Source organism: Physeter macrocephalus, chromosome 7 (genome assembly GCF_002837175.3).
Source record: "Physeter macrocephalus isolate SW-GA chromosome 7, ASM283717v5, whole genome shotgun sequence".
Taxonomy (NCBI): domain Eukaryota; kingdom Metazoa; phylum Chordata; class Mammalia; order Artiodactyla; family Physeteridae; genus Physeter; species Physeter macrocephalus.
Window position 1 is genome coordinate 158,575,434 of NC_041220.1, and position 27,627 is coordinate 158,603,060.

The 27,627-nt window shown below is 43.3% G+C and overlaps 1 protein-coding gene across 1 annotated transcript in view; it reads right to left on the reverse strand.

Annotated features, from left to right (window-relative positions):
- The window catches only part of PIR (pirin), a 105,650-nt gene that overhangs the window by 28,748 nt on the left and 49,275 nt on the right, over positions 1–27,627 (reverse strand). The window contains 2 exon segments of the mRNA XM_024115486.3: positions 445–489; positions 8,159–8,243. Of these exon segments, the coding sequence (XP_023971254.1) occupies positions 445–489; positions 8,159–8,243 (130 nt within the window).

Consider the following 27,627-nt stretch of genomic DNA (forward strand, 5'->3'; position numbering starts at 1 on the left):
CCTGGGCCGGTGAGCCATGCCCGCTGAGCCTGCGCGTCCGGAGCCTGTGCTCCGCAGCAAGAGAGGCCACAGCAGTGAGAGGCCCGTGTAACGCAAAAAAAAAAAAAAAAAAGCTCCATCCTTTTATCAGTATGGGGCTTGCCAACATCCAAGCAAGGTCAACCCACAGAATTGTGCCTGGACCTTACATTTGCACACAGGCCACAGTAAAATGGCTGCTGTCATGTCTGGTGTTCCTATTCTCCTCCCTCACTGAATATACTGGAAGCTGAGAGGTGCCCTGCCCTGGGTGTACCAGGATGTACCAGGATGTACAGGGGGCTGGTGCCGAACAGGAGGAAACAAAGTATTCAATTACACGAAAGGTTTCATCTTACCTTTCCTTCCTGGCAGTAGTTTAAATGATATTGCAATTGAACCCAAAGCAACAGACTCATCACTTACCAATATATACATTTCCAGATATGGTATAAATGAAGCTTGTCCACCCTGAAAAGGGACCAGCGACATTAAAAGGTTAGTGTCCATAATGCCAAAAGGAACAAAGAGATAACAATATCAAATATTTAATACTCTACATATGACATACAAATATATAAACTTACATAAGTTGCAGATACAAAAGGTTTGAAGATGACATTTTTTAGATATACATAGATTTTAAAACTTAAGTTCTGTAAACAGTTTTAAACACAGTCCCACATGCATGCATTCACACACAAACACACCCCCCCCCACCCACAAAACCTAAATGACTTGGCCTCAAGTATTTAAGAGCCACCCAAGTAGACAGCGTGCTATTCACTGGCTATACATCTATATGCAAACAGCTGTACTAACAAACCAGCTGTTCCTTCCAGGTCGAACATATCATGTTAATAACTACAACACACCAGTCTGACTTATCTTCAGTTCCTTGGGCCTCCGAACAGTTTCTGGGTTTTTTTTTGGCTGTGTTGCGTCTTCGTTGCGGTGCGCGGGCTTCTCATTGCGGTGGCTTCTCTTGTTGCGGAGCACGGGCTCTAGGTACGCGGGATTCAGTAGTTGCGACACGCGGGCCCTAGAGCACACAGGCTTCAGTAGTTGCGGCACGTGGGCTCAGTAGTTGTGGCTCGTGGGCACCAGAGCGCAGGCTCCTTAGATGTGGCGCACGGGCTTAGCTGCTCCGCAGCATGTGGGATCTTCCCGGACCAGGGATTGAACCTGTCTCCTGCATTGGCAGGCGGACTCCTAACCACTGCGCCACCAGGGAAGTCCCCTCCAAACAGTTTTAAGTGACAACCCGCTATGTGCCCTCTTGGAACAAGCACTGGATTTCCACGGATATTTATGTATTGTCCCTATGGCCCAGAGGAGACGCTGCAGTGCCACTGAGGGACATGAATGTAGGAGTGGCCAGCTCAAAACAGAATCAGAACATCACTCCGTGTGCCTCTGGGAGAAAAGAAGATCTGTGAAGGGAATGGAGGGCCGAGTCCAAGGTACAAGGGCAGGAACCAGACTGGAGTCTGTGAGAGAGTCAACGTGGTGGCAGAGTAAACAAAACCAAGGCAGGCATGGAAGAATCACAGAGGACAAAGTAGACTTGAGGGATGTGGCTGTGCTGGCAGGTGGGTTGAAAAGTGCAAGAGAGGCCCGCGTGATAAGGCATGACTGATCAAACTTAACATAAACTGAGTCTGGTTCGGAAAGCCTGAAGGATGGCAAAACAAAGACAGACACTCAGGTGGACGCGAGACGATATATTTTTCATCCTCCTATTTCACACTTTTTCCTCCCCAAGATTTTACGAGAATTGAGTGTAAGGGCTCTGGAATTAAGTCTATCTGCTCAGAGCACACTCGCTCTTTTGCTCCCTTACTGACCACTGACCCACTGGCTCAGTCTTCTGAGCTCGGCCTCCCATCATCCAGTGACCAGCTACCACTCAGGTGTACTTGTGGGTGGAGACAGAAAGACGAAGGCAAAGCCAGGGGTCTTCACACTGTCCAATTTGCGGGGAGGGAGGTTCGTGCTAGATGCTGAAAACATAGGCTAACTGCTCCCAGCCCATAAATATCATTAGCAATTCGGTATTTGTGCTTTCAGTTTCTTTTCTCTTTTATGCACTATATATTACTTGCTTAAAAACTAGAACTCAGTGTTCTATTTTGGATACCTTTCCAAAACACAGAGAAATAACTCATCCTTGGGAAAGACTGCAAAGCATTCCATTGCAAGGACGTGTTGTGATTGACATAATCGATCCTCTCCTCATGGTTGAAAGGTATTGAAAAATTAATGGTTTCCAAGTTTGACAGAAGCTCAAAGCTCTCAATTGTTCAAGTGGGTTTTTATTTGGAATTATTTTGATTGTTCTAATCTCATTTCTCTTCCACCCCCTTTGCTTCATTCCTACTCACCCTTCAAGCAGAAAACGAGTCTACACATAATTGCCTCGGTCTGTTTTCTCTCTTTTTATCTTTTTAAATCTTTTATCCAGAAGGACCAAACATTTGCTTAAAGGAATGGCCAAGTCAATGTATTATGTGCATTCACCTATTGTTGTTCCTTGCAAAAGTCTTCCATTAGGATAGAGACTCCACCTTCACCATTAATAACACAATTCATGCTACTGGCTAGAAGGCACAGAGTGTTACAGGGAAAAAAATAGGAACAGAGGGCAATTTCCTTTTTTCCTTCTTTTTATCATGTTGTCTATCTGTACTTGCTTCTATTAAACGTAGTTTAATTCCCACTAAGCATTTTTTCTTAAAGCTATAGCAAAACAAGAGCCAAATCATGTGAATGCTTACTATATGTTTATGAACTACCACATTTTTTTGGAATTCCTTCTCTGCCAAGAGCAGGATTGTATCATCAAAGAGTTCTCTTGTGAGATTTTCAGGTCCCTCTCATCTTTCTTTGTTCCCCTATCTTTCCTCCCACTTTTCTGTCCTGCACCGGGAATGGAAACCATCCTGGCATTTTTATTTCTGTCCGAGGTCACAGGCCCTGCAACTGTAGTCTCCAAGCTACCGGCTCTTCACAGCTGGGAAGCTCTTTCCCCTCCCTCCCTCAGTCAATGACAACGAACAGAAGCTGGATGAAGGTCACATTTACCCCTGGTCCTGTAGCTTGCTTTAATCGGCAACACGTTTATGTCAGCGCTCCTTCAGTCCAACAGAAGACGTGGAAAACTTCTTTTAAACACGTAAATGATTTTCTGTGGCATTTGCTCTCATTTCCAGGGAGGTTCCCAATTCTTGCAAACATCCCTAGTGAGAGCGTTTCTTGGCCTACATTCCTTGCCTTAACCCAGCTCATTTTCCTTCCTCCTCAGTCTTAAGTTCGCTATTTCAAAGAACTTTCCAATGGCTGCTTATACATGTATGTGTAGAGAAAGTAGAAAAACATGACTTGGTGGCACGCCAAATCCATGACAAAGGTCAGCTCTGGGTTCGAAAGGGGAAGAGGGGAACAGGGCTAAGGAGAGAAGAAACCTCTACCCAAACTCTGGGTCACACCAGATGCCACACCTCAAAGCAGTGCTGGTTCCTAAGAGCCTCCCCCCAGATAGCTCTGCATTCAGCTTGGGTAGGCAGCTCACTCACCATGGACCTCATGCCTGGCCTCCTGGACAGGAGGCAGACCCACTGGGTCTTCCCTTCCCCCTCCTCATTCCACCAAATTATTTGTTAATTTTTCCTTTGAAATAATTTCAGACATACAGAAAAGTCACAAAAATAGTATAGAGAATTACCATACACCACTCACCCAGATTCTCCAAAAGCTAATCTGTTATCACATACGCTTTAACATTCTCTCGAGAAATATACATCATTCTTTTTTTTTCTGAAATATTTGCGAGTAATCTTGAAGACATGATACCCCGTTACCTTGAAAAAATTTCCCAAAAGCAAGGATATTTTCCAACGTAACCCTAGTGCACTTATAAAAATTATGAAATTAATACAATATCAGTTAAAAAATTATGACCATTAATACAATACTGTTAGCTATGTACAGATATTCAAATTGAGCTAGTTGTCTCAGTAATGCCTTTTAGGGCAAAAAGAAAAAAAACATGTCTAGGCCAGGATGGAATCCGGGTTCACACGCGGCCTTTAGTTGTCATGTCTAATCTCCTTTCATCTGAAATAGTTCCTCAGTCATTTTCTTCATTAAAAGTACAGACCCATTATTTTGTAGAATGTCCCTCAGTTTGGGTTTGTCGGATGTGTCCTCATCATTAGACCACATTGTTTGTGAATCCCTTTCCCTCTCAACTTTAGAGACTGGTTTTTGTTTATTTTCAATACTTTAATATTTTAGTTAAGAAGAGCGCAAAGGATGAAACAATGAACATAGACGGTGGCATATTTATTTCATATCTTTCTTCTCTTTTACAGATAAAATCATATAGGTGAGAGAAACAGCCCCTAACTCGTTGCCTCCAATAAGTTTTCTACACCCAGAGAATGTGACTTTGTTGCAGGAGAAGGGGGCACGAGAGAATGGTCACGTCCCAGGTCGCATCCGAGTCCCTGGGATGGGCTGCCAAGTGAGGGTCCTTGGCTTCACAAAGGAAAGAATTCAAGAGGGAGCTGAAGTAGAGTGAAAGCAGATTTATTCAGGGAGATATGTGCTCCATAGACAGAGTGCGGTCCATCTCAGAAGGCAAGAGAGGCCTCTAGGGTGTGGGGAGGTTAGATTTTATGGTCTTGGTAGTAGGCTAACGAGTGGGAGGAGTATTCCAGCTAATCTGGGGAAGGGGCGGGGATTTCCAGGAATTGGGCCACCGCCCATTTTTCTGGCCTTTTATGGTCCGCCTCGGAACTGTCACGGCAACTGTGGGTGTGTCATTAACATGCTAACATACTACAATGAGCGTATGATGAGGCTCCAGGTCTACAGGAAGTCAAACCTTCTGCCATCTTGGGCCTAGTAGGTTCTAACCAGTTTTTGTTGTACGTATCTGCTTCGATTGTCACATGTCTCTCTCTCACTCTGACTCCCATCTCCCTCTTTCATTTACACAGACCCTTAGGATGACATCAGCCCGCCTGGACCACCCAGGCTAATCTCCCCATCTCAAGATCCTTAACTTAATCACACCTGCAGCATCCCCTACACCATGTAAGGTAACACATTCAAAGGTTCCAGGATTAGGACGTGGACATCTTCGTGGGGCCACTATTCTGCTTACCACAGAATAATGCGATAAGCTATATGTTCTCTAAAGAAATTTTGTTGACCGATGTACATATACTCTAAAGAAAAGTTAAAAGTTGAGGGAAGCAAAATTAAGTTTTTCGATACCATAACAACCCTCCATTTTTTAACATTCCAGATCATGCTTTTAAATGCCAAGTAGCAGGGATACTGTGAAGGAAGATGGAGAAAACGAACAGAGTGCTTGTTGAGGGCCCAACTTTGATGCAGTCAGTCAGAAGACAAAGGGGACAGGAGGACCAGAAGGCACAAGTTTCTTGGCAAAGATTGATATTTTCCTAGAAATACAGATCTATGTCCTTCTCAATGAATGATAACAAATGGTGTTATCTGCAGTATCAGTTTACAGCAAGGGAAATCAGACTGCTTTGCAAGAGATGGTGAAAGTCACTGCAAAAAACCAAAAACCAAAAAAACACAACTACTTATTCTTATTTTAGCCAAGAATCAACATGAAAAATGTGAGAGGAATCTGGTACTGTCAGAGACTCAACAGATTGGATTCTTTGTTAAGTGATGCACCGTCTAGCTCAATTCCTGATATCAAGTGCCTTCCAAATCATCACTGCATGAAACATCTGTTTTCTGCAAGATTAGCACAACCCTACAGAAACGTGCCTTGCCCGAAGGAAATAAAGAGATGGTAAAGATCGATTCCAATATTATTTATGGGATGGAATTCAGATAAAACCTGTCTGACTCATGAGAAATGTTTCCAGTCTCCCTTAACTGGATGTCCCTTGGGACATATGCTTTTGCCTGGTGTCAGAAATGGGATGGTAGCAGTGTGTGCCTCTATTTCTATCCCTTTAGTTTGGTAATGATACAAGAAAGTCAACATTAAATTAGTCAGATTTCAAAGCTTATGCCAAAAGCCAAACATAACCCAGACATCCATGTCAAATCCCTTTACCATGAGTAGCAAAACAATCAAAATATTATAAACAAAACATGATCAGCACCCAGCCAATGGGCTACACATTTCAAGGAATATTTGATGCAACAAAGCGCTCAAATAAAATGAATTTAGACATTCCTTGAATTTTATACTGGAATTTGACCTGGAAAGGAGGTTAAAAAAAAAAAAAAGACAAAAGGTGAGCCTGACTTGAACTGTTTGATAATAAAATTTGTACAGCATAGTTTTACTAGCCAATATGTTGGATTACAGGCAGCCAGTACTATTGAGTCTGTAAATAATAAATGCTTTATAATACCTAAATTAATTGTTTGCCTGGCACTGGACAGGGAAGCCTCAAACGTTAGACTTGTCACCTAACGCAACGAAGGCATGTATGACTGTATACGGGGGCTGAGGGCACGGGGTGGGGAGAACACACTGTAACTGGAAGTGACATATTGGAAGAGAAAGGTTCTTCCGCATAGCTGGGTTTATAACAGACTTGTTTAAAGTGGGTTTATAGCGACTCAGTGACATACATGCGTTTCTAAGCTACTTGTTTTTGTATGCATTCCGAAACATTTTTGAAAACAAATCTCAGGTTTAAAACTCATAGTGACAAAATAATCTAGAAGTACAGCTTTGTAAACCGACAGACACACATTCTCTTATGAGGCAATATATAGGGTGGCAGCGGAGTGCAGCAGCCAAGTGCAGGAAACAAAGGGAGCACCCGCTGACAGAGAAGCGCTAAATGCATCGTAGTCAACCCATGGCGTAGAACGTCGCCGTTCAACCAAGCCATACGAGCGGACTCGGAGGAATTTCCCTGAGGTGTTGTCTGGTCACAAAAGCAAGATGCAAAAAATACATTTCTGGCAGGATTCCATGTTAGTAAAACAAGGACAAAATAACCCTGTATGTGCGTATATTTACATGCACGTATATGAAAGTGGAGAAGAGTAAGTGCTGAGGAAAACATTGTAAGCTCTAATTCAAGGATATATCCGGCATCTACTCCAGATCTGGGATACACAGGGAGGATACTGCTATGGGTGGATGAGGGAGGGAAAGGGTTTAGAGGAAAGCAAACTCGAAAGTAAAAGAAAAACCCACAGCACTAAAACTTCAAGCATACGTGCTATCACGTTTATTGTTATAAAAATTATGTATGAAGGTAGGCATAGGCATTCATGTAAAAAATCTTTCTGTACTTAAATATAGCCAGAATGAGAAACACCAAAAGAGAAGAATGGGTCCGAGGTTGATGCCTAATGACCTCAGGGGTGGCCATTCTTAAAAATAAAAATAAAACTGGTCTTAAACACTTGGGAGTCTTCTACCTCTTCTTTGGATTTAAACGACGACTTAAAAGTAAATCGTCCGTTGGGGCTTCCCTGGTGGCGCAGTGGTTGCGCGTCCGCCTGCCGATGCAGGGGAACCGGGTTCGCGCCCCGGTATGGGAGGATCCCACATGCCGCAGAGAGGCTGGGCCCGTGAGCCACGGCCGCTGAGCCTGAGCATCCGGAGCCTGTGCTCCGCAACGGGAGAGGCCACAACAGAGGAAGGCCCGCATACCACAAAAAAAAAAAAAAAAAAAAAAAAAAAGTAAATCGTCCGTAACAAAAGCTGTACCTCAATCAAGAATGCACTTGTTCATAACTCACACAGATTGGACTGCCCTCCAGGAACTCTGTGAGTCAAAGGTGGCCCAGAAGTCAGGAGACCTGGGTAAACGTCCTGCCGTGTCCAGCGAGTCCTCATGTGGCCTTGAGCAAGTAGCGCATCTGTTGGGTCTCAGCGTTCACAATGATAAAATGAGGGGCGGCCCCAACGGTTCAGCCCTAACATTCTATGAATCCCTCCTGATTTCCTTAACTTGAAAAGCTCAAGCAGTATTTGCTAATTTAAACAAAATTAAACATAAACAAGGTTCATAGAACTTTGTGTTGAGGTTCAGAAACAAGTCCATTCCAGAGAAAGCAGCCCCTTGTGGGTTTTTTTCCCCCTGAAATGATCACTAAACTGCAGAACCCATCATACCTTTAGGAAGAGGCTGGGAATGCTTTGCTCCTTGGCCCAATCTGAAGTCCAGATATAAAGTTGGTGTGTAAGTGTAAATCTTGGACTGAAAAGAAAAAGGAAATCATCAGCATCCTTCCAAGAATAAGGTTCATCTTTACTTCAGCTGGACCCTCTGTCATGGGCCTAGAGTCTGGATCCATTAACATATACAATTCCTCCTGGGGAGATGCTGTTAAAGCGGGGAGGATGGGCTGCCAATATAGCCCCCTTCTTAGGGTCTCAGTCTAAAAGTTAGCCCTCCTAGCTTGACAAGCTAATTTCCAGATGACAGCTGTCTCCCTACAGCCATTTCTCAAATATGATCCAATGTCAATAGTTCACTGCCTAATAGCTGCTCCAACTTTCTCACTTCTACCCTTCTACTGAATATGGTAGGTTAATGCACATCAAATGCAGGTTTCTTCCCCAGGTCTCAATAAAGCCATGTCTATTTTGAAATTCAAAGAGAGCAGCCTGTAAATATTTTTATTTGTTCTAACTTGGCCCTCCTGCATATAAAGGTGGTCCAACGCTGCTGGCCTGAAAAAGCCACAGCTCAAAATGTAAGAAAGACCCACTTTTGCAGGATTTTCCATTGTAAACAGTGGCTTTGATTCGATCAACAGTTAAGCAGAGTTTGTAATTCAATATAACACCATTCTGAATCATTGGCACAGACCAAAATCTGAGGTATTATCACTGTTGCCATAAACTTTATGATGTTTCATCGTTTACCACAAAGTCCCAGTGGTTCTGTTCTACTTATTTTTTTTCACTTAAAAAACACACAGAGATGAAAAAGGACATTAACGCCAGATTTGGCAAGGATGTGGAGTAACTGGAACTTCCATACGCGGCTGGTGGGACTATCACGTGATATAAACACTTGAGAAAACTGCTTGGCAGTACATAGCACAGATGAATCTATGCATAATCTATGACCCAGCATTCCAACTCAATAGGCGTATCCCCAACAGACATGTCCACCTAAAGACAGGTACTCAAATCTTGATGGTGACACTGTCAGCAATAGCCCCAAGCTGGAAATATTCCCAATGTCTTTAATGACAGAATGGATAAATGAACTGTAATATACACAAGGGACTACGGTACAGCAAGGAGAATGAACGAACCCAGCTGTATGCAACCACTTAGATGAATCTCACAAGCACAATGTTGAACAAACGAAGGCAGACACAGATTGTATAACATATGATTCCACTTCTATAAAGTTCAAAACAAGGCAAAACTAATCTATCGTATCAGAAGTCAGAAAAGTGGTTACCTTGGGAAGGTTAGTAACTGAATGGGGTTTAAAAGGGGGCTTCTGGAGCCTGGCAAGGTTCTGTTTCTTGATTTCACAGATGAGTTCACTTGGTGAAAATCCTCTGAGCTGTACACGATTTGTGTACTTTTCTGTGTATATGTTATATTTTAACAAAAAGCTTATGCTCATTAAAAACACGCATGTGTAAAGAGACCACAAGAGAAAATCCAGAGCCCAGAATTATTTACTATCCTTGATAAAGGCATCATTCTGCAGAGAATAACTATGTAAACTCCACGAGGACATGGACATATCTGCCCTCTTCACCCGGGGCCAATGCACAGGGCCTGTCGCGTAGTAGGTGTTGAATAAATACTTACCAAATGATGTTTCAAAATGGAAAATCTCATGTATAATAACAAATTTATTTTTAAAAATAACAAATTTATTTACAGTATACACAGCATATTCATCAATCGCTTTACCAACACGTAGCAAAATGCCTCTCTTCAGGACAAGTGATTAGGTATGGCCCAAGTGTATGTCTGTACTTTTAAGTTTTAGACTAGAGAATTGTAAATAATGCTATCAGAAGATCGTTCCCTTTCCTGTAAAAGTCTCATGCATTGAAGCTTTGGCCTTTAAGTGGTCTGGTACGTGGTTTTATGTGGCTTAGGAGGACAAGCTGCATCTATACAGCTCCAAAAGCTGGAAAGGCAAATTCCCCTGTGCATACATAAATGAAAGCAGAAAGACCTGTGACATCAAGGGCAACCCGAGGCCAAAGATTCCCAATCAATCTGAAGAGCTTGGAACACACATGAAACAAGGGCAGCACCCGCGGGATACAGGGTCTGATCCTCTAGCATCATGAGGTGCGTAAGGCACCATCTGGAAAGGATTTGGTTTTGCCTGATGAAGACTTCTAAAATTACTTCTAAAAAGATCAAGGGGAAACTTCACTTAGTATCGGATGACTCCTCTTCCTGGGTAATATTGTGCTCTCTTCCAGAAAAAGAAGGTCCAAGCATCTTTCCCAACCTCTGCCTCCGGGGCCGCTGCAGTATCCCTGCCTACAGCGAGGACGTGAATCAAAAAGAGGCTCATGGTTTAACTTTTACTAGAATTCTCCCAGAATGTAGTCATAAAAATCATTCCAACCTGGAAACCGGGAGCCTCTGATGCTGGTATTGCTTTTCCTGCTGACTAGCAAAGCCTTTATCTTCTTCTGGGCTTAGTTCACTCAATCTGAAAATGTGGTGTTGGGACTTCACTGATGTTGAAGTGTACTTCTCGTTCTGGAATCTGGAGTCAGAACATTTTAATGTCTTCCTCCACTTTTTAATATCGTAAATTCCCTTCTGATTTCTCAGACTAGAGCTGTCGAGAAGTGAGAACGTGGCTGGGGCGAGGGAGAGCCACGAGGGCTGTGGCGAGTGGGTAGGGGGCTGCTGGCTAACCGCACTACTCTTGCCCTCAACCTCCGCCATCAGTTTTGCCCTCCCGGTGAGCTCTTCTTTTCTTCCTGCCTCTACCTTCTCAACCTAATCCATACTGTCCCCCAAACAGTAACCTCTCTCTCTAATGCTGCAAGGACACAGATATGCGTACGCACACACAGACACAGAATTCTGTACTTAGGTATTCGTTTACAAAGTTGTAAACAAATCAACGAGAGATATTATAAAGCCACAAATATATCCTACTGCCTTACAGTGTGAAAAGGGCTACAGGGAAATCTGAAATTCATTTTGAAGGTGTTTTGCACAACATCTATAGCCAAAAACAGAATTCTGATTCTACTCTCTTTTTTGTACTGAAAATCAGTTCATTGACGGTTTCGATATAACACGTCTTGAATAATCAACTACCCAAAACCTGTATGTACATTATTCTATTTCAGTTAATCCATCCTGAGATAAAATTCAATTTGAAAGTTGTTCCCATGAGTGTGTGTATACATGTAGGTACGGATATATATACACACACATACACACACACAGTTTTTGAAAAGCAGATAGGTATTGCTTTTTAAAATTTTGATCTTCCTTGGTAACTGCTGGAATAGCAAGTGTAAATTCTGTTCATTTAACTCTAAGTTGTAATGCCAGTCTCAAATGCACTTTGAGCAAACCTGGGCTTCATTTTTCCATCACACAACACTGCTGCTTTGCAACTATAAAGAAATATCGCCATTAGGCACACTCCTTCCTGAGTTCTGTTTTGTTTATTTTCATGTATAGTATTAAACTATTAATGGACCCTCAAAATAGAATGAAAATTTAATTAAGCAAATCATTCTTTTTTGCTCTCAATCTATCTATTTCCACAGGATTAAAATAAACTGGTCCAAGGCAACCTAGAATAGAACATTTCTCTATAAATCTGTTTCAGCATGTACCGAACTAATGCACCTGAATTCCATCAGTGAAATTACTTTCTTTTTCCTTTTTCTCTCTTTTGGTCCTGATTAATACTGCCTGCACAGGTACTAAAATCCCAAGCTATTTCTCTTTTGTCTTTCTTCTCATTTCTTAATTCTCTGTTCAAAGCATTTGGGAAACTTATCTTTAAAGGTTTTGGTCTGTATTTTAAAAGCCCAATGGCTTAAAATCTTACAGTTCAAATACCATGTAAGCAAGCCTTCTAGAAGTGAAGGAACAGAACTCTTTATGAGATGTGAAGAGTAAATTTTGGCTAACCTCTAACAACAGGAGTGCTACCAAGTCCAGACAAGCCCTGTCTCTATAAATATGTCAGAATTAAACCCTAAATGAGTCTAAGACACCACTCCAATAATGACCACAAAACGAGCAAGGCAAAAAAACAAGGTCTACGAAACCACTTCCTTCTGAACCCTAACTACCTTCATCTTCTATCCTTCAAAGACCTCCCGCTTCCCCTGGCGTGTGAAGCTGGTTTCCTTCCTCTGCTTTTATTCTTAAATGTGATCTTAATTAGAAGATGAAATCACTTCCACATGGAAGCTATGTGGCTTAGCACGTCTTCGCAAGAAAAAGAAGAGTGCTATGTTGCTTGCTACGTATAAGCACAGTAAAGAAAATGAAGTATCATCTTTCATCTCGCCACTGCTCCTTTCACAGATAACTGCCACCCATTTATCCCTGAATGCTGCTCATTTTGCCACCATGCTGGCCTTCCCTAAAAGCACGGGGCAGCAATTTGTTACATGTCAGGGCTGTAATAAACACTTTCACATCTTTTTGAGAAGTATTTTGAAAACCCTTGATGATTCAGTGATTTATTCAGGAAATGCACTTGAATTCTCAATCTTACTAGACGTTGCTTAAGCAAATTACTCTAAGGTAACAAGGGCAAATCCTCGGTATTTTATGAAAGAAAGAAACAGTGCATATACCTATTCCTGGACCCTTACTCTCGTGCTGGATCATCCCCCTAACGTTGGGCATTTCATTTTACAGTTGTTCTTTGTTTTTTTGCATCACTGTTAACTTTTGATGAATATCTTTGCACATAAAAGTTTGACCACATTTCTATTTTTTTCCTTCACAGTGAAATTGTACATCTAAAAGTCTAGACATTTTAATAGGGCTCGAGATATCTACAGGTTTATGGCCAAACGCAGTGTGGCTAAAAGTGAGCTAGCTGGTCAACACGATGACGTGACTGAACAGCAATTTTCCTGAACAAGTCTACTGCTAGTCATTGGCTTTTCTGGTCTCCGTAATTTTGCTATACCACAGGGCCATTTTCCAACTCATTAGGTGCTCCAAATAGTGGCTTTTTTTCACTCATCTAACCTCCTATTGTTAGAAAGTTAATTAACTCATTCCAACAAATTCCCTGTAGTTACACATTAAAATTTTTTTCCCCAATACATCCTTGTCCAAAAATAGAAGAGAGGGATTAATTGCTGGGAAAAAAAAAATGAAAAGGAAAAGAAAAAACATACCTGGAAATGCCTGAAAAAACAGACAAAAAGAAAAAAATCAGGAAAAAATTTAACCTAAAAAAAAGTTTAAAGGCACAACCTCCACAGTACAGATACCAATATTTGAACAACCAGTGTCTAGCAGCATCTGTTTCTGAACAAAAAGATCATTTTTATCAATTGTTACACTAACTGAAATGCTTTCATTCAAACCGTTTTTGCTCAAATCAGTTGGTAATTACCTGTAAAAAGTGCCCATCTCATCAAATAAGTGACCACCTTATCTTTTTTTAATCTTAGTTTATTTAAGAAGCAGAAGTCGATATCTCGTTACTCTTTTAATTTGACTATTAGTTTGGGTGATATTATTATTAACAAGTGCTACTAAATATTATTAACATAAGAATAACAATAACTAAATATATTGAGGGCTTAGTATATACCAGGCACGATTCTTTTTCTTTTTAAAAAAATTTATTTATTTTATTTCTTTTATTTTTGGCTGTGCTGGGTCTTTGTCGCTGCGCGCGGGCTTTTCTCTAGTTGCGGCGAGCGCGGGCTACTCTTGTGGTACGCGGGCTTCTCAATGCGGTGGCTTCTCTTGTTGCAGAGCACAGGCTCTAGGCACGTGGGTTTCAGTAGTTGCAGCACGTGGGCTCAGCAGTTGTGGCTCGCGGCTCTAGAGCGCAGGCTCAGTAGATGTGGCGCGCAGGCTTAGTTGCTCCGCAGCGTGTGGTGTCTTCCCGGACCAGGGCTCCGTGTCCCCTGCACTGGCAGGTGTATTCTTAACCACTGTGCCACCAGGGAAGCCCCAGGCACTATTCTGTATGCTTCATGTGTATTAATATGGCCGCTTGTATTTCCCTTTTATTAAAATATCTGCTCATTAACCTATTTATGTTTTCATTCATTACTTAGGTCCCTCATTTAAGAAATACTGACTGAGAGTCTGTAGTGTGCTAGTCATTGGATATGTATATCGGTGAATAACAGATCTGCTCAGCCTCTGTGGTTTACTTCCTAGTAAGGAAGACAATTTAACAAATTAAATATAAAATTACACATGCCATAAATGAAATAAACAGGGCAGAGGGGAGAAAATAAAATGGGGGAGGAATGGAAGGCCTCGAATGAGAAGAGTTGGGGGTAAGAGGTTTCTGGGCAGAGAAAGGAGCAGAGCATGTGCAAAGGCCTTGAGGCAGTGAAGAGCCTGGAGGATCTGGACACTGACAGGAGAGCCACGTGCAGACAGGAGGAGGAGGAGGCTGCAGAGAATGGCATGAGATGAGTTTAGAGAGTTCGAAAAGACCCAGGCAGGATTTCTTTAAAGTACAATGGGAACACACACACTGATCCAATTTTCATTGTAAAGCGATGTCTTGAGCTGCTATGTGGAGAGCTGGAGTAAATAAGAGAGGGGAGACCCCTGAAGAAGCTGCTGCAGTGGGCCTGGCCAAGGCTGGGCAGGGGATGGGAGAGAAGTAGATTTAAAATATATTTTGGACTAGATGTAGGTAGGGGAGGACATGGAATAAGGATGACCGCCATGTTTCCACTCTGAGCAGTGAGTGACGGTGCCACTCACTCATTCAGATGGAGAAGACTGGAAGGGAAACGAGTTTGTGTGTGTTTGCTGTCAAGGCAGGTGGGGGTAGGGGAACAAGACTTCAACTTTTGCCATTTTAAATTTGATGTGCCTGGGAACCTTGCAAACGGAGATGGCAAGTCGGTAGCTGAATATATGAGTCCACACAGAGCTCAGAGGTGAGGCTTGGGCTATAAATATAAATGTGGGAGTCGTTTGAAAGTGGGAGACATTTGAAACTTACCAAGAGAATAAATCTTAAAAATCCTCATCACACACACAAAATTCTGTAATTCTGTATGGTGATGGACGTTAACTAGGCTTACTGTGTATTGTGGTGATTATTTCACAATAGATACAAATATCAAAGCACTATGTTGTGCACCTGAAACTAACATAATGTTACATATAAATTACAATCCGATAAAAATATAAAACAAACGTGGGAGTTGTAAGACTACAAATGGTATCTAAATCCATGGGACGGGTGAGATCATCCAGGGAGACGACATTCAGTGAGAGAGAAGAGGACTCAGGACTGAGATCCAGGGAAGCCGGGTGTTCAGGGGTCTAGTAGAGGAAATGGCACCTACCTGAGAAGCGAAACTGAGAAGAAGCAAAGAGCATCCAGAGACACAAGAATGTGTTATCTCAGAGGCCAAAGAAAGGAAAGACAGTGTGGAGAAGGAGGAAGCGTGCAACCCGTGGAAAGGAAGGAAAACAAAGACCTCTGGGTTTGGCCACATGGAGTAGTGGCTCAGGGCACCGAGGGGGGTGGCCGCCAGGTAGAGCGCCTCGATGAGGTGGGGAAGTGGAGAGAACACGTGCCGGCAAATCTTCTGTGAAGTGTGACTCAGAGGGGGAGCAGAGAACTGCAGGGTGTGGGGTTAAGGGAGTTTGGTGCTTCTCTTATCGATTTATGTGAGAGGGCTTCTTAAAAGTAAATTAAAGCTATTTGTCCTTAATACTATTTGTTGGAAAAATCTTGTTTTGGCCTTTCATTTCATCTATGGCATTTCTGACATGGATTAGATCTCTCCAGCTTTTCCTTCCAAAGCTTTTAAACTTCGAAAGTCTTTCCCAAGCAAAGATCATGTTAAATGTTTGCCTGTCTTTTTCTAGTTCAAATTTTTTAACATTTAATTCTTTGATCTACGTCAAATTTATTTTCCTATGAGGGATGCGATCACGAGCAAAACTGGTTTCTTTTTGTGAACGGTGAACCAATTGTCCCAGGTGACTTCATCTTCTCTTTTCCCCAGTTGATGACCGTCTTCTGTATCGCTAAGTCCGCACCTATACTTGGGTCTATTTCGGGTAGGCTCTCTTTCTGCCAATCACAAAAAAGAGGCTCAGTGGAAAAAACTTCACTGACGCGCTCAGGAGACTCAACTAAGAGAGGACGACCTACTCCACAGGAGTTCTGGGCCTCAGCCAGGCCATGGCCCACGGGGCTTCCCAATCTCATCTTCCTGCCACCACTTTCCTGCTCTCACAGACCCATTCCCTCCACCACTTACACCTCTGCACACACTCAAGAAACTCACTGCCAGATCCACGGTCCCAGTGTGGAGAACCATACCTTCCCCTTTCTTCGGGAGATCTTACGATTTGAGGAAATGAAAAGTAGATTTACCACGTTCTTTAACGCCAACTTCCAACTCTTGTTGTTGACAACAGGCTGATGCTCTTCAACCACAGGGTAAATGTCTTCTGTCTCCAATCCAAAGCACTCTGATTTCTGAATTCTTGATTATTTTAAAGAATTCTGATAAGGAGCGGGAGAGATTAGTTTCCATCCTCAGTGCCAAAGGTATTACGGGAAGGATTAAAACCCTGTAATCACGTTTTGACATATACATGAAGTGCTACGCAAAGACAAGACAAGAAACTCTTGGGCAGAATGCCAATGACTCTGTATAGGGTGAGCGCTAGAGAGGGCCAGACCACATTTTTAACTTCGATCAGCCATAAAGGATTGCGGAAAATCTTGATCATCCATCCGTCCAGCTGACCAGGAATTGCGGACATAGCCAAATTATTCTACGGTCTCGTCTCGACAGTATCCTTTTTCAAGATGCATTTTACTCAATAGTAACACTTGAGTCCTTCTCTTCTCACCTTACATTTGGGGGACAGATAGTGAGGGGAGAAGAGCTAACGGGGAAGGGAATAAAGATGCTGACAGGACTCATGGGCCTGAAATTTAATCAGAGACATGTTAATTGTAAAAGTAAGACTTTGATTACTTCACCCTTTGAGTCAGCATCCTTGCCTGAAATTGGGTTACAGATGTTCAAATTTTTTTTGGAAAATTAAAACCAGAGAAAGAACAAATGCCCATCCCTTATATGAATAATTCATCCATAATCCTACAAAGGCAACAGTACAATAAAATCACAAATGACCCCCAAATATGCCAACTGGGAGCCTTCCTATCGTTTATCTCCCATCCATGGGTAATGTTTTTCAAGGCTGAGTCAGTAAATCTATTAACAGATGCTAGAATACTCCTTACAGGGCTTTATAACACCTTTAATCTCTATTAGTTAGACTTGGTATTTAGTAAGGGGCTTTAAGAGTTCTTGTAAGAAAGTGCATCGACATGGGAGACTATTTGGCAAAGACATGATTTCACAGGGCTCCGGGGACAGATGATCGTGTAGACACGAACCTTCAATTTCACGTCTAACGGGGAATCTATTATGGCACAAGGCTTCTCCTATGTGATTGTTTGCAGGATGTTCTGACATAGTCGAGGCATCTGAAGACAAGTGGCTGAAGGTACCCTTTCGGTGTAGAAAGAGACGGAGGTTCATTCCGAAGCTTTCTTCCATGAAAATGAGCTAAGGCATTCCCAAACTGGAGAGAGACATACTCAGCAAGTTTATGTACAAGGGCTGAACGGTGTGATAAGGCAGGGCTACTGTGCACATCAAACGGGACAAAACTCAGGAGACCTGAGTTTTGGTCTGGGTTCTTTCCACAACGAGATGTGTGACCTTTGGCCCAGAAGAGTTGCCGTGTTCTCATCTACAACGTGGCGGAGGTGGAGAGCTGCTCTCTCACGTCTACTGCTGCCTGACACTCTGATTCAAATCATGCCAGAAGAAAAAGGGAGAGTAGGTCTTGCCTGGCTGGAAAAGCATCTCATACTATCAGGAATTCTAGACTCTTGCTTCCCTAAGAACTTCACTCACATCTTAATAGCTCAAAACAGCAATGAAAGAGGTGAATGAATGGAAAGCTTCCTGTCCAGCTGTTATATAAATGGGCCTGAGGTGGCCCGTGTATGAAGTGAAAATGGCACCCATCTTGTTTACTTCTTCACAGCAAGCTAGGACCTTTAGCTCAAAGCCCGCTGGAGCCCAACTCAAATTCTCACACATCCAATCACTTTAAATATAGTCCAAAGAAACACATTTTTAGCCACTTAGAGCCTACCTACTTGACACATCCTGTGGAACTGCCCCCAACATCTGCCGCAAATAAGGACGAACTCTACAGCTACAAAAGACCCCGCACCGCAGTTGCCTTTTGGAGCTCTCTGACCCAGAGACCCTCCACCCTGTTGCTGAGTGACATCACCTGAACACGTAAGCCCCCTCTCCAATCCTCTGACTCCCCAGGGAGCTCCCTCATCCTAGTCCACTTCCGGGTGGTGGCCTTGCGCCACTGTCTCTGGAAGGTCTCTGACCATAATGGACTCCCTTCTCATGCCACCCCGTCCAAGCACCACCCAAACAGAGCCTGTGTGTTACTGCCTCTCAGGAACCTGTCTCTTCCTTGATCAACCCCCAGGACCCCAAACTTACTACACCAAGCCATCTGACCGAAGTAAGTCTACAAATAGGCTCCAAAAGTATCAAATATGGGTCTCCCTTCTACCCATAAATAAGAAGAGTGTAAGTTCCCTGCTACTCGGCAACAATTCTGAGAAACTGAAGAGTTGACAAGTCTGCTGAAGGGCTGGAGACCTAGGGAAGGGTTGGTACTTACCCCCCATCCAGGGCAGGGCATTGTTCATGAATTCCTGGGCGAGGCGGAAGGGGTCAGCTCCTTAGCAAAATGACAGATGGGTCAAGAATTCCCTCTTCAACGTCTATCTGTCCTCTTAGGCCCTCTCTGTCTTTAAAGTTTCCATGGGAAAGAAACCCATTCTCAGCAGAAAATCTCATTTCTATTAGGCTGTGCTGAACTGGTAAGGGCGTGTGTAGGCTTGCGGTTAAGAGCATAGAGTCAGGGGCCAGACACCCAGTTAGAAGGCCAGCTCTGTCACTCACTAGATGCATCACCCTGGGCAAGTTGCTCATCTCGTGATGCCTCAGTTCTCTCCCTCATCAGGCTGTCGTGAGAATCTGACTGGCCACTTATGGAGACCCCTAGGTGCCATGGTTGCTGCCGCCTCGGCCCCTCCTGGCTGACTGTCAAGTTCTGAATGGCCTCCGTCACCCCCCCAGAGTGGTGGGAGCTACAGTAGCTCCAGAGCCTGGCCTGACAGACCTCCACGCCCAGACACGAGTGAAGATCCAAGCTGCCAGGTGTGGTGTGTGGCCTCCTCAGAGGCTGCCGCAGGGGGCTGGTGACACAATCCCGAAGGGCAGGGAATTAGCGTCCACAGGCAGACTTTGGCCAAAGAGGGATGGAAGGTGTAGGATGACAGAAAAATTCTTCCTCTTTCTTCCTTCGTTAGAAAGTCCTGAGTCACAGTTTTCTGAACAGGCCTCCTGTGCCACCAAGCATCTGACTTGGTTCCCCTCCCCCGACTCTCACTGCCCTGGGGTGCACGTGAGACCTGCCTTAGGCTCTGTTTTCCAGAGAACCCAAGTGAAATCACGAGTAAGAGAACTGATACAGGTAAAGCACTCAGAACTTCACTGTCCAATACAGTTGCCACTACCCATATGTAACTACGGAGCACAGCAAATGTGGCGAGTGTGAATTGAGATGTGCTGTGAGTGTTAAAAAAAAAAAAAAAAAGACAGTGGATTTTAAAGACGTGGTACAAAAAATATTAAAAATCTCATAATTTTATATTGATTATATACTGAAATGATAATATTTTGGATAATTGGCTAAAGTATATTATTAAAATTAATTTCAGCTGTTCGTTTTTACTTTTTGAGTGTGTCTACTGAAAATTTTAAATGACATACGGCTTCCATTATATTTTCACTGGACAGCTCTGACTTAGAATTTAGTACCTTGTAAGCCTACAAAAGATGTCAGCCACTTTCATTTCTCATCCCAAGAAATTCTAGAGATTTGCTGTCAGTGAAGTCTAATGATAAAAAGGGAATGTGGGAGCAGAAAGGGAGACAGATAAGGGAAAGGGAACAAATATTTATGAATTACACTCTTTGTTGCTAGGCACATTATATATCATGCACCATGTGTCATTCTCCCTGTTCAGCAGATGAGGAAATAAAGGCGCAAAATAAATTTTCCTAAGGCCACAGAGGTATTAAACAACAGAGCTGAAATGTGGACCCGGGTCTCCTGGACTCCACAGTCCATGCTCTTTTCCATCTATAGTACTGTCAAAGGATTGACTTTCTAATGGTACAGTTTAGATAATGTAACCGAAATTTTTTTGGCATGGGTGAGGGCATCCTAGAATCCCTTAAATCACCCACACAGGAGATCACCTACACTAAAAACGTTAAAAGCTGCTGCTAGACACAAATCAATCAATCTCAATCTCTCTCTCTCTCTCTCACACACACACACACACACACACACACACACACACACACCTGCCGTGGGTACATGGGAATGAAGTGATCATACACCACGGTCTATGGCACATGGGCACAGACACCCATGAAAGCCCCTCATTTTGTATTTTTTCTGCATCATCCTCTGCCTCAATCCCATTCCCCCACTGGCTCTCAGTCAAGCATACATAATGAACATTCTTCCAACCTACCCTCTGTATGTTTATTTAGAAAGACAGGTGGCCTTAAAAAATAAAGTGGTATTGTGTAAAAAACTGCTTTCTTGCTCTTATTTATTTCACATTATTTCCTGAGATCTAATAAAACAGCTGTAAGTAAACATAATCCATTCCTTCTAGCAGCTGTACCATATTCCATAATACATAGCCACCATATTATACTTATCTTTTCCCTAAGTGGTCGCCACCTACATCATCTCTGACTCCTTTCTACCACCCATGATGCTGGGATGACCACCATCATATGTCTACTTGGTGAAGCTTTGCCGGAGTAAATATCTATGAGTGGAATGGCTGGGGCATACCCTATACGCAGCGCTAGCTTCACTAAGTAATGCCGGCTTGCTCTCCACAAGGAATACAGTTACACTCGCCTGCCACGCAGGAAGTTTCTATTTCCTCCTATCCTTCCCAGCACTTGATAATACCCACCTTCCTGATTTTTGTCAACTTAAAAGGTATCAAGTGGTAGTTTATTAGAATTCACATTTCTCTGTGTATTGGTCAGAAGAATACCTCTTCATATTTTTCTTAGCCTTCAACAGTTGGGTGGAAGATATTCTAAAGACCTGGTGTCTGGAGTTGCCGTCAATACAAGCATCTAAATTTCAAGAACGCACAAATGTCTCACCTCAGAGGATGGAGAACTATGGATACATGCTTTGTTCTCCCAACTATGTTAATGTTCTGGCCTCACTGCGTACATCGATTTTCTTCAGATGTAACTGCTCTAGGGCTCAGAGATATGCTTGTGCAACAAAATCTCATGGAACCAGGGCTGGTATTGCAATAAATGTGTGTCCTATTATCTTTAGGGATATTTTTTAAGTGAGACAAATGAGAACTGGGGTAGAATGAATTCCGGTTTGGCAGTCCTGATGGAGCCACATCCAGTCCAGGGGAGGCAACCCAGCCTACTGCGCTTATAAAGAAAAAGAAAATCCATATTCTACCCAAGCAAAGCAGAATTTAAATTGGGTGAGGACACTCTGGAATTTTATTTAGAATATAATTTTTAATTATAATTTCTTTTGACTTGGTTTATAAAGGCAACGAGTTTTAGATCAGAACCTTACTTTCTTCTTAGAGATTTGATGATGGGAACTGTTCAAATTTGGGATATTTTAACATTTAGATATTTCTTATGCTATCACTTGGGCTTCTCACACACCTCTCAAACTGGTTGGATATATTTCTGACAGGGAAATAGGATAGGGAGTCAATGTGCAGCCTAGAATATGAATGCTCCTTAGTGTTAATTTAATGAAAATACTCTCTGTAACCATTTCAGAACTTTCTGGCTAGTCAAATTTATCCTAGAGAGCAGAAGTCAAGTTTTGGTGGGAGGAGGTCCAAGCCGATAAATTTCTCCTCTCCTTCCCTGAGGGGGGCAGTCACTGCTAAGTATCAAATCCAGTAGGTTAAAAGAATACAATGGGAGCCTCCAGACCCCTCCCTCATGTCCCCCCAGGAGACAACAATGCCAGCTGCTCTTTGCCTTCCTTACTCATCCCTGGGGGTGGAGGGGAGAAGGAAGGATGGGATCCTGTTGGTGAGGGTAATTTGAGGAACTGAACATGCTCAGCTCACACCCTTCTGGGCTTTTTCCTTTTTTCTCTATCGCTTCTTCTGCCATGAAGTAATAAACCTTCCTCTGAAAAGGATGCCTACGACTGTCCAGCTCTGCCTAGACACGTTTAACGAAGTGCGGGAAGTATTAAGAAGACCTAAAGGTCTCACACACAAGCCATGCTCTCTTATCCAGATGTTACCGGTAATAAAGATGGTACTTGGATCCCCACCTGGCCAACCTCTCTGAGTCTACCTCTCAATTCATTCTGAGCTTGGGAGGGGAAGAAGAATTATACCTTCTGGTCTTCTCCTGCACCTCAACTTCCTACATATGACTTCTATCCAGTTCTAAGTCCCCTGCTGCTCTTGTATGGCTGATGGACTCTGTCGGTTAAAACCTATGAAAACATTTAATCACAGTCACCAGGAACTCTCACTCAAAACTTCTTTTGGACTGATCAGTAACAGATGGCCTTAAATCAGTATCTGATGCTGGGAAAATCCACCAGCCAAGTCTCGGTAGTTACTCAGAGACACTCAAAGTCTCCAAGGCAGACAAAGACGTGGATGGGTACTGACTGCTGACAAGCAGAGCAGCCGCAGCCAGCCATGGAAGCTGCTAGGGAAAAGAATCTGGCCAGGAGGACTCAACTGGTAGAAACTCTAACTGGTGGTGGTGATGGGGCGATGGGGTTGGGGAGGAGGAGCGGTCTACAAGAAAACACTCTGGTGGAGAAGGGGTGGAAAGCAACAAAAATCAATGCTAAAGGAACCAAGATGAAGTAGAAAAGGTGTTGGGCTATTTTTCTTCTTCCTTTCCACAGCCCAGCTCTCCCTCTCTCTGGTGGATGGCTTGTTGCAATCAGAGAACATCAGAAGGGGAAGGGGATGCCAGCATCGTTCTTAGAGCCTGGAAAGGTGAGGAAAACTGACCCAGGCAGGTGTCTGAAGCTGGTGGGAAAGAAGGGCCCTGTTCTGAGTTTCACAATGGTTGCCTTTAAAAGGAAGCATTTAAATTTCTCCAATTGCTATTTATAGTTGGACCAGGAAAAGAAAATTTGGGGCCATCAGGGTTTCCTTCCATAATGTTAAAAATGATCGTCTACATGGAAGCAAAGAGAGCAAGGGGGGCTTCATGAGGGGCTTCAGGTTTCATGAAAAAGAGGCAACTTATCATTATTTTATTCATCATTGAACCTGGCGCTTAATCAACCCATGTTGCGTTCCAAATGGAACCACTCTAGTCTCCACAGGGGTGACCCCTACAGACAGTGACGTGAGAGCTGTGCCTTTGGACTTTTGCACTGTTTTGGTTTGGGTCACGCAGAGAGGGAGAGAAAAGGCAGAGGAGGCAGAAGAGCAATAACACCAGGAGAAACATCATCAGTATATTCATGATTTTCTTAAAGACACAAGAGAATGAAATTGACAAGTTAAAAAAAAAGAAGAGAGAGAGAGAGAAATTACCAAATTACCACAAAAGTTTTACATGGTAAAGATGATTAACAATTTTCATGCTTAAAACAATGGACATACGTTTTGAAGGCCTCCTCAAAGTATTGAGTTATTCCAATGGACACTCTGACACCTACGAACAGAATCGCTTTCACTCATGCCGTCTCCTTCACACCGTCTAGACTCTTTCCATCCTTCTCTGCCAGGCCAGTTTGCTCCTAGATTCAGGCCTGCTTCTCCTGACGCTTCCAGACTGGGCTGATCCTCCCCTCTGTTCTGCCCTCCCCTAATCCCGCCATGTTTACTAGCCCAGTGACTCAGCAGAGTATACTCGTGTTACCAGTGGATGTGTCTGTTCCTCCGATGGTGCACTTCCAGCTCTCTAATTTTTTTCCTCCTTTTCCCTTACATCTTCACAGAGTCGTGCACATAGGTATCCCTCAGTACACATCTGCTGAGCTCAACTGAACTACAGTGGCATAAATACCTTCCTGGAAAATCCTCCCTGTTCCCCAGTGGCCAGGGTGGGAGTCCTTGCAGGAATGGCTGGCTCTGACAGTGTCCTCATCTCGTTTTACTAAAGGTATACTCAACAGCCTGTGGCCTGCAATGGATGGTGAAAAGGACTCCCCGCGGTCGGAAGATCACAACATGCTCCTCCTTTACAAAGCCATCCCAATCCATGATTTAGAGCCCATTAGAGTTGAAAATTTTTAATTCTTTATTTAATTTTTTTTTTTTTTTTTTTTTTTTTTTGCGGTACGCGGGCCTCTCCCTGCCGCGGCCCCTCCTGCCGCGGAGCACAGGCTCCGGAAGCGCAGGCTCAGCGGCCACGGCTCACGGGCCCAGCCGCTCCGCGGCATGTGGGATCCTCCCGGACCGGGGCACGAACCTGCGTCCCCTGCATCGGCAGGCGGACTCCCAACCACTGTGCCACCAGGGAAGCCCCTAATTCTTATCTCTCTTGGAGTACGTATACCTGACCACAGGAGAATTCTTAAAGAAGCTTCAAGTAATCCGAATTCTACCTGACACCAAATTTACTCATCACATTTTAGCGTGAGTTTGGTCAAACTGTTCAAAAGCCACATGATCCCAAAGATTTGTGCTTCGGGCAAAATAAACTATGGTGTTCGTAGCTCTCAACAGTGTAGCTCTTTATATGCCAGTACCAGTTTTTAAAATACCAATATCCACTTCATTTATATCCACAGGAGCTCAGTTTTTAATGCAATAGGCAAGAGCCTCTGAAGCTCTCTGAAGCTGTCCTGTGTTTTCCCACTGTGGTTAGAAAAAATCTGTTATGTGTTCCTGGGGAAAGACTTCTAATATCCTAAAAGGACAAGCCTTGACAGTCACAGAAGTGATTATAATGATATGTAAAGTGTCCGCTCACCTTTACTGAGGGTGATACCTTGCTTTTTATAGCTTTCATTATGCTCTTAGTCTAAATCCGCTGCTAATTTGTAACCCTGATTAGTAATGGCCAACGATGTATGAATGACTCAGGATGTAACTTCTGGTTTAAAAGTGCACTTATCCAATCTTCATTTACTGGCAGAAGAGGGCTCGTTGATACCACTGGAATGTTCTTCCTAGGTGATTAGGTCGGCAGGGACATCTTGAAGGAATAAGAACATCTGGCACCCTTCGTGCGCACCAAGAATGGTATTTCTGGGGTGAGCAGGCTGCCCTGGGCAAGAGCAGCCTTCTGCAGAGCTGATGTGAGCAGATCCTGACCACTGTTTATTTGAACATTCCTAACTGCAAATGAAGTGCCAACTACGGCTGCCAACTCAGGACAAGGACAAGCTCTTTGGTGTCTTCCTATTTAGTGAACAAGACTAACAGACCTAACTGTGCCTGGTCTCACACTCAATCAGAACCAAGATTTGCACTTGTCTGTGCGACGAGGCTGATCATTCGCTCGGGCTACCCAGCCTGTGATGGGGCGGGTCCTATAGAATGAACTGCTTTGTGAAATTCGAGATGAGACAGGGCTGCACACAGCACCCCACCTGACCTTACCCTCAAACTATGCTACTGAAAAACCCTGGGAGAGAGAAGGATGCAGGAATTTATATACAACCAAGGTCAGCCTTAGGTAAAATCCAGGAGTAGACAAACTTGGCCTTGGGTCTCCCTCCTCCCCAGTACTCTGCATCATCTCCTTTTACGCTGTCACAACCCCACCAGCATCTGGTTGCTTCTGCTTTCCTACGCAGCCCCCCATCATGATCCCCAAACAGCCAGTGCACCCCTACTATCCAAGCCTTTTGTATAAGCCGTTACAACACATGACCCCTGTCCCCATCTCTTTTCTTTGTTTCCTTTCCTACCTCCATCCACACAAGGAAAATTACTTCTCCATCCTCCGGACCACCACGGAAGTTTTACACAACCGCTGTTTTAGCATTTCTTGTATCACATGATACTTCTAATGTTGGCCCGTTTCTCCCCGCCCCCGCCCGCCCCCAGCTAGACTGTGACCTTATTTGAGGACAGAGGCTGTATTTTATTCACATCGTATCTCTAGGGCTCTGCACACTGTACCCACAGCAAGTATCTAATGACTGAATGAAAAGAGCTCAGAGAGAAATGGGACGCGCGAACCAAATGATAACTGTCAGTCCAAAGATCTCATGGATGGTGAAGACAGGATGGTTTGTGGATCTAGGGCAGCTGAGAAGGCTTCACTAAAGAGAGGGGACTGTGCTGGACCTTGGTGATGACTAGCAAGGAGATGCAGATGCTGAATTCCTCGGCTCCACATTTCTACGGGACTTCGCACTTGACAATAACTTTTCCTCCAACTGCTGTTTCCCTCTTGCCCTGCGTCAGAGGAAGACCAGGAGGTTCTCTGCCTTGTGTGATATTTCCTTTCCTCTCTCCCCACACCCACCCATTAAAATACATTTATTTAAAATCTGAAAAGGGAAATTCAGCCTGAATTCGTTTGGCTGATTGTGAAGTTCTTAGGAGGGACTCTTTTAAAGCATTCCTCATAGCATTTAATTAAACATGGACCATAAAAGAAAAATCAATGGAAATAAAACCCAGTGGAAAATGACACCGTTGTCAGAAAGAAAGATAAAATTGCATCATTAAAAATCTTGAATTCCTAAAATGATCAAATTATATTAGGTTTCCAGAAACTGCCTCTTAGAGACAATGGCCCTCCATTAAAAAAATATTTAGTATTTAATATAACATTGAATACTTCAGTATTTTTCTAAGCTCTTTTATATTTGTACCTATTTTTCTTACACTGAAAAATCTTGATTCCTAAAAATGTTAACAAACTTACTCATTTGTTTTATTTCATAATACGTACAAAACTGTTTTAAAATTGTAATTCCAACATTAACAATACAAACACAAAATGAAGTTTAAAATTTTATGGTTTTGCCTTTAGAATATATCCCACTCAAACTGTACAGTAAGAGAACTATGTTTAAAAGCCCTTAAAATAAATATTTTCTCTGTGTGGTTACGTTGCTGAGATCTTTACACAAATTTTTAGGTTCTTCATTTGTTTCCGTTCAGTTTTCATTTTAAGGTTTGGGGTTTTTCTTTCCTTTTCTGGGTTTTGTGTTTTTTTTGTTGGCACGCGGGCCTCTCCCGTTGCGGAGCACAGGCTCCGGACGCGCAGGCTCAGCGGCCACGGCTCACGGGCCCAGCCGCTCCGCGGCACGTGGGG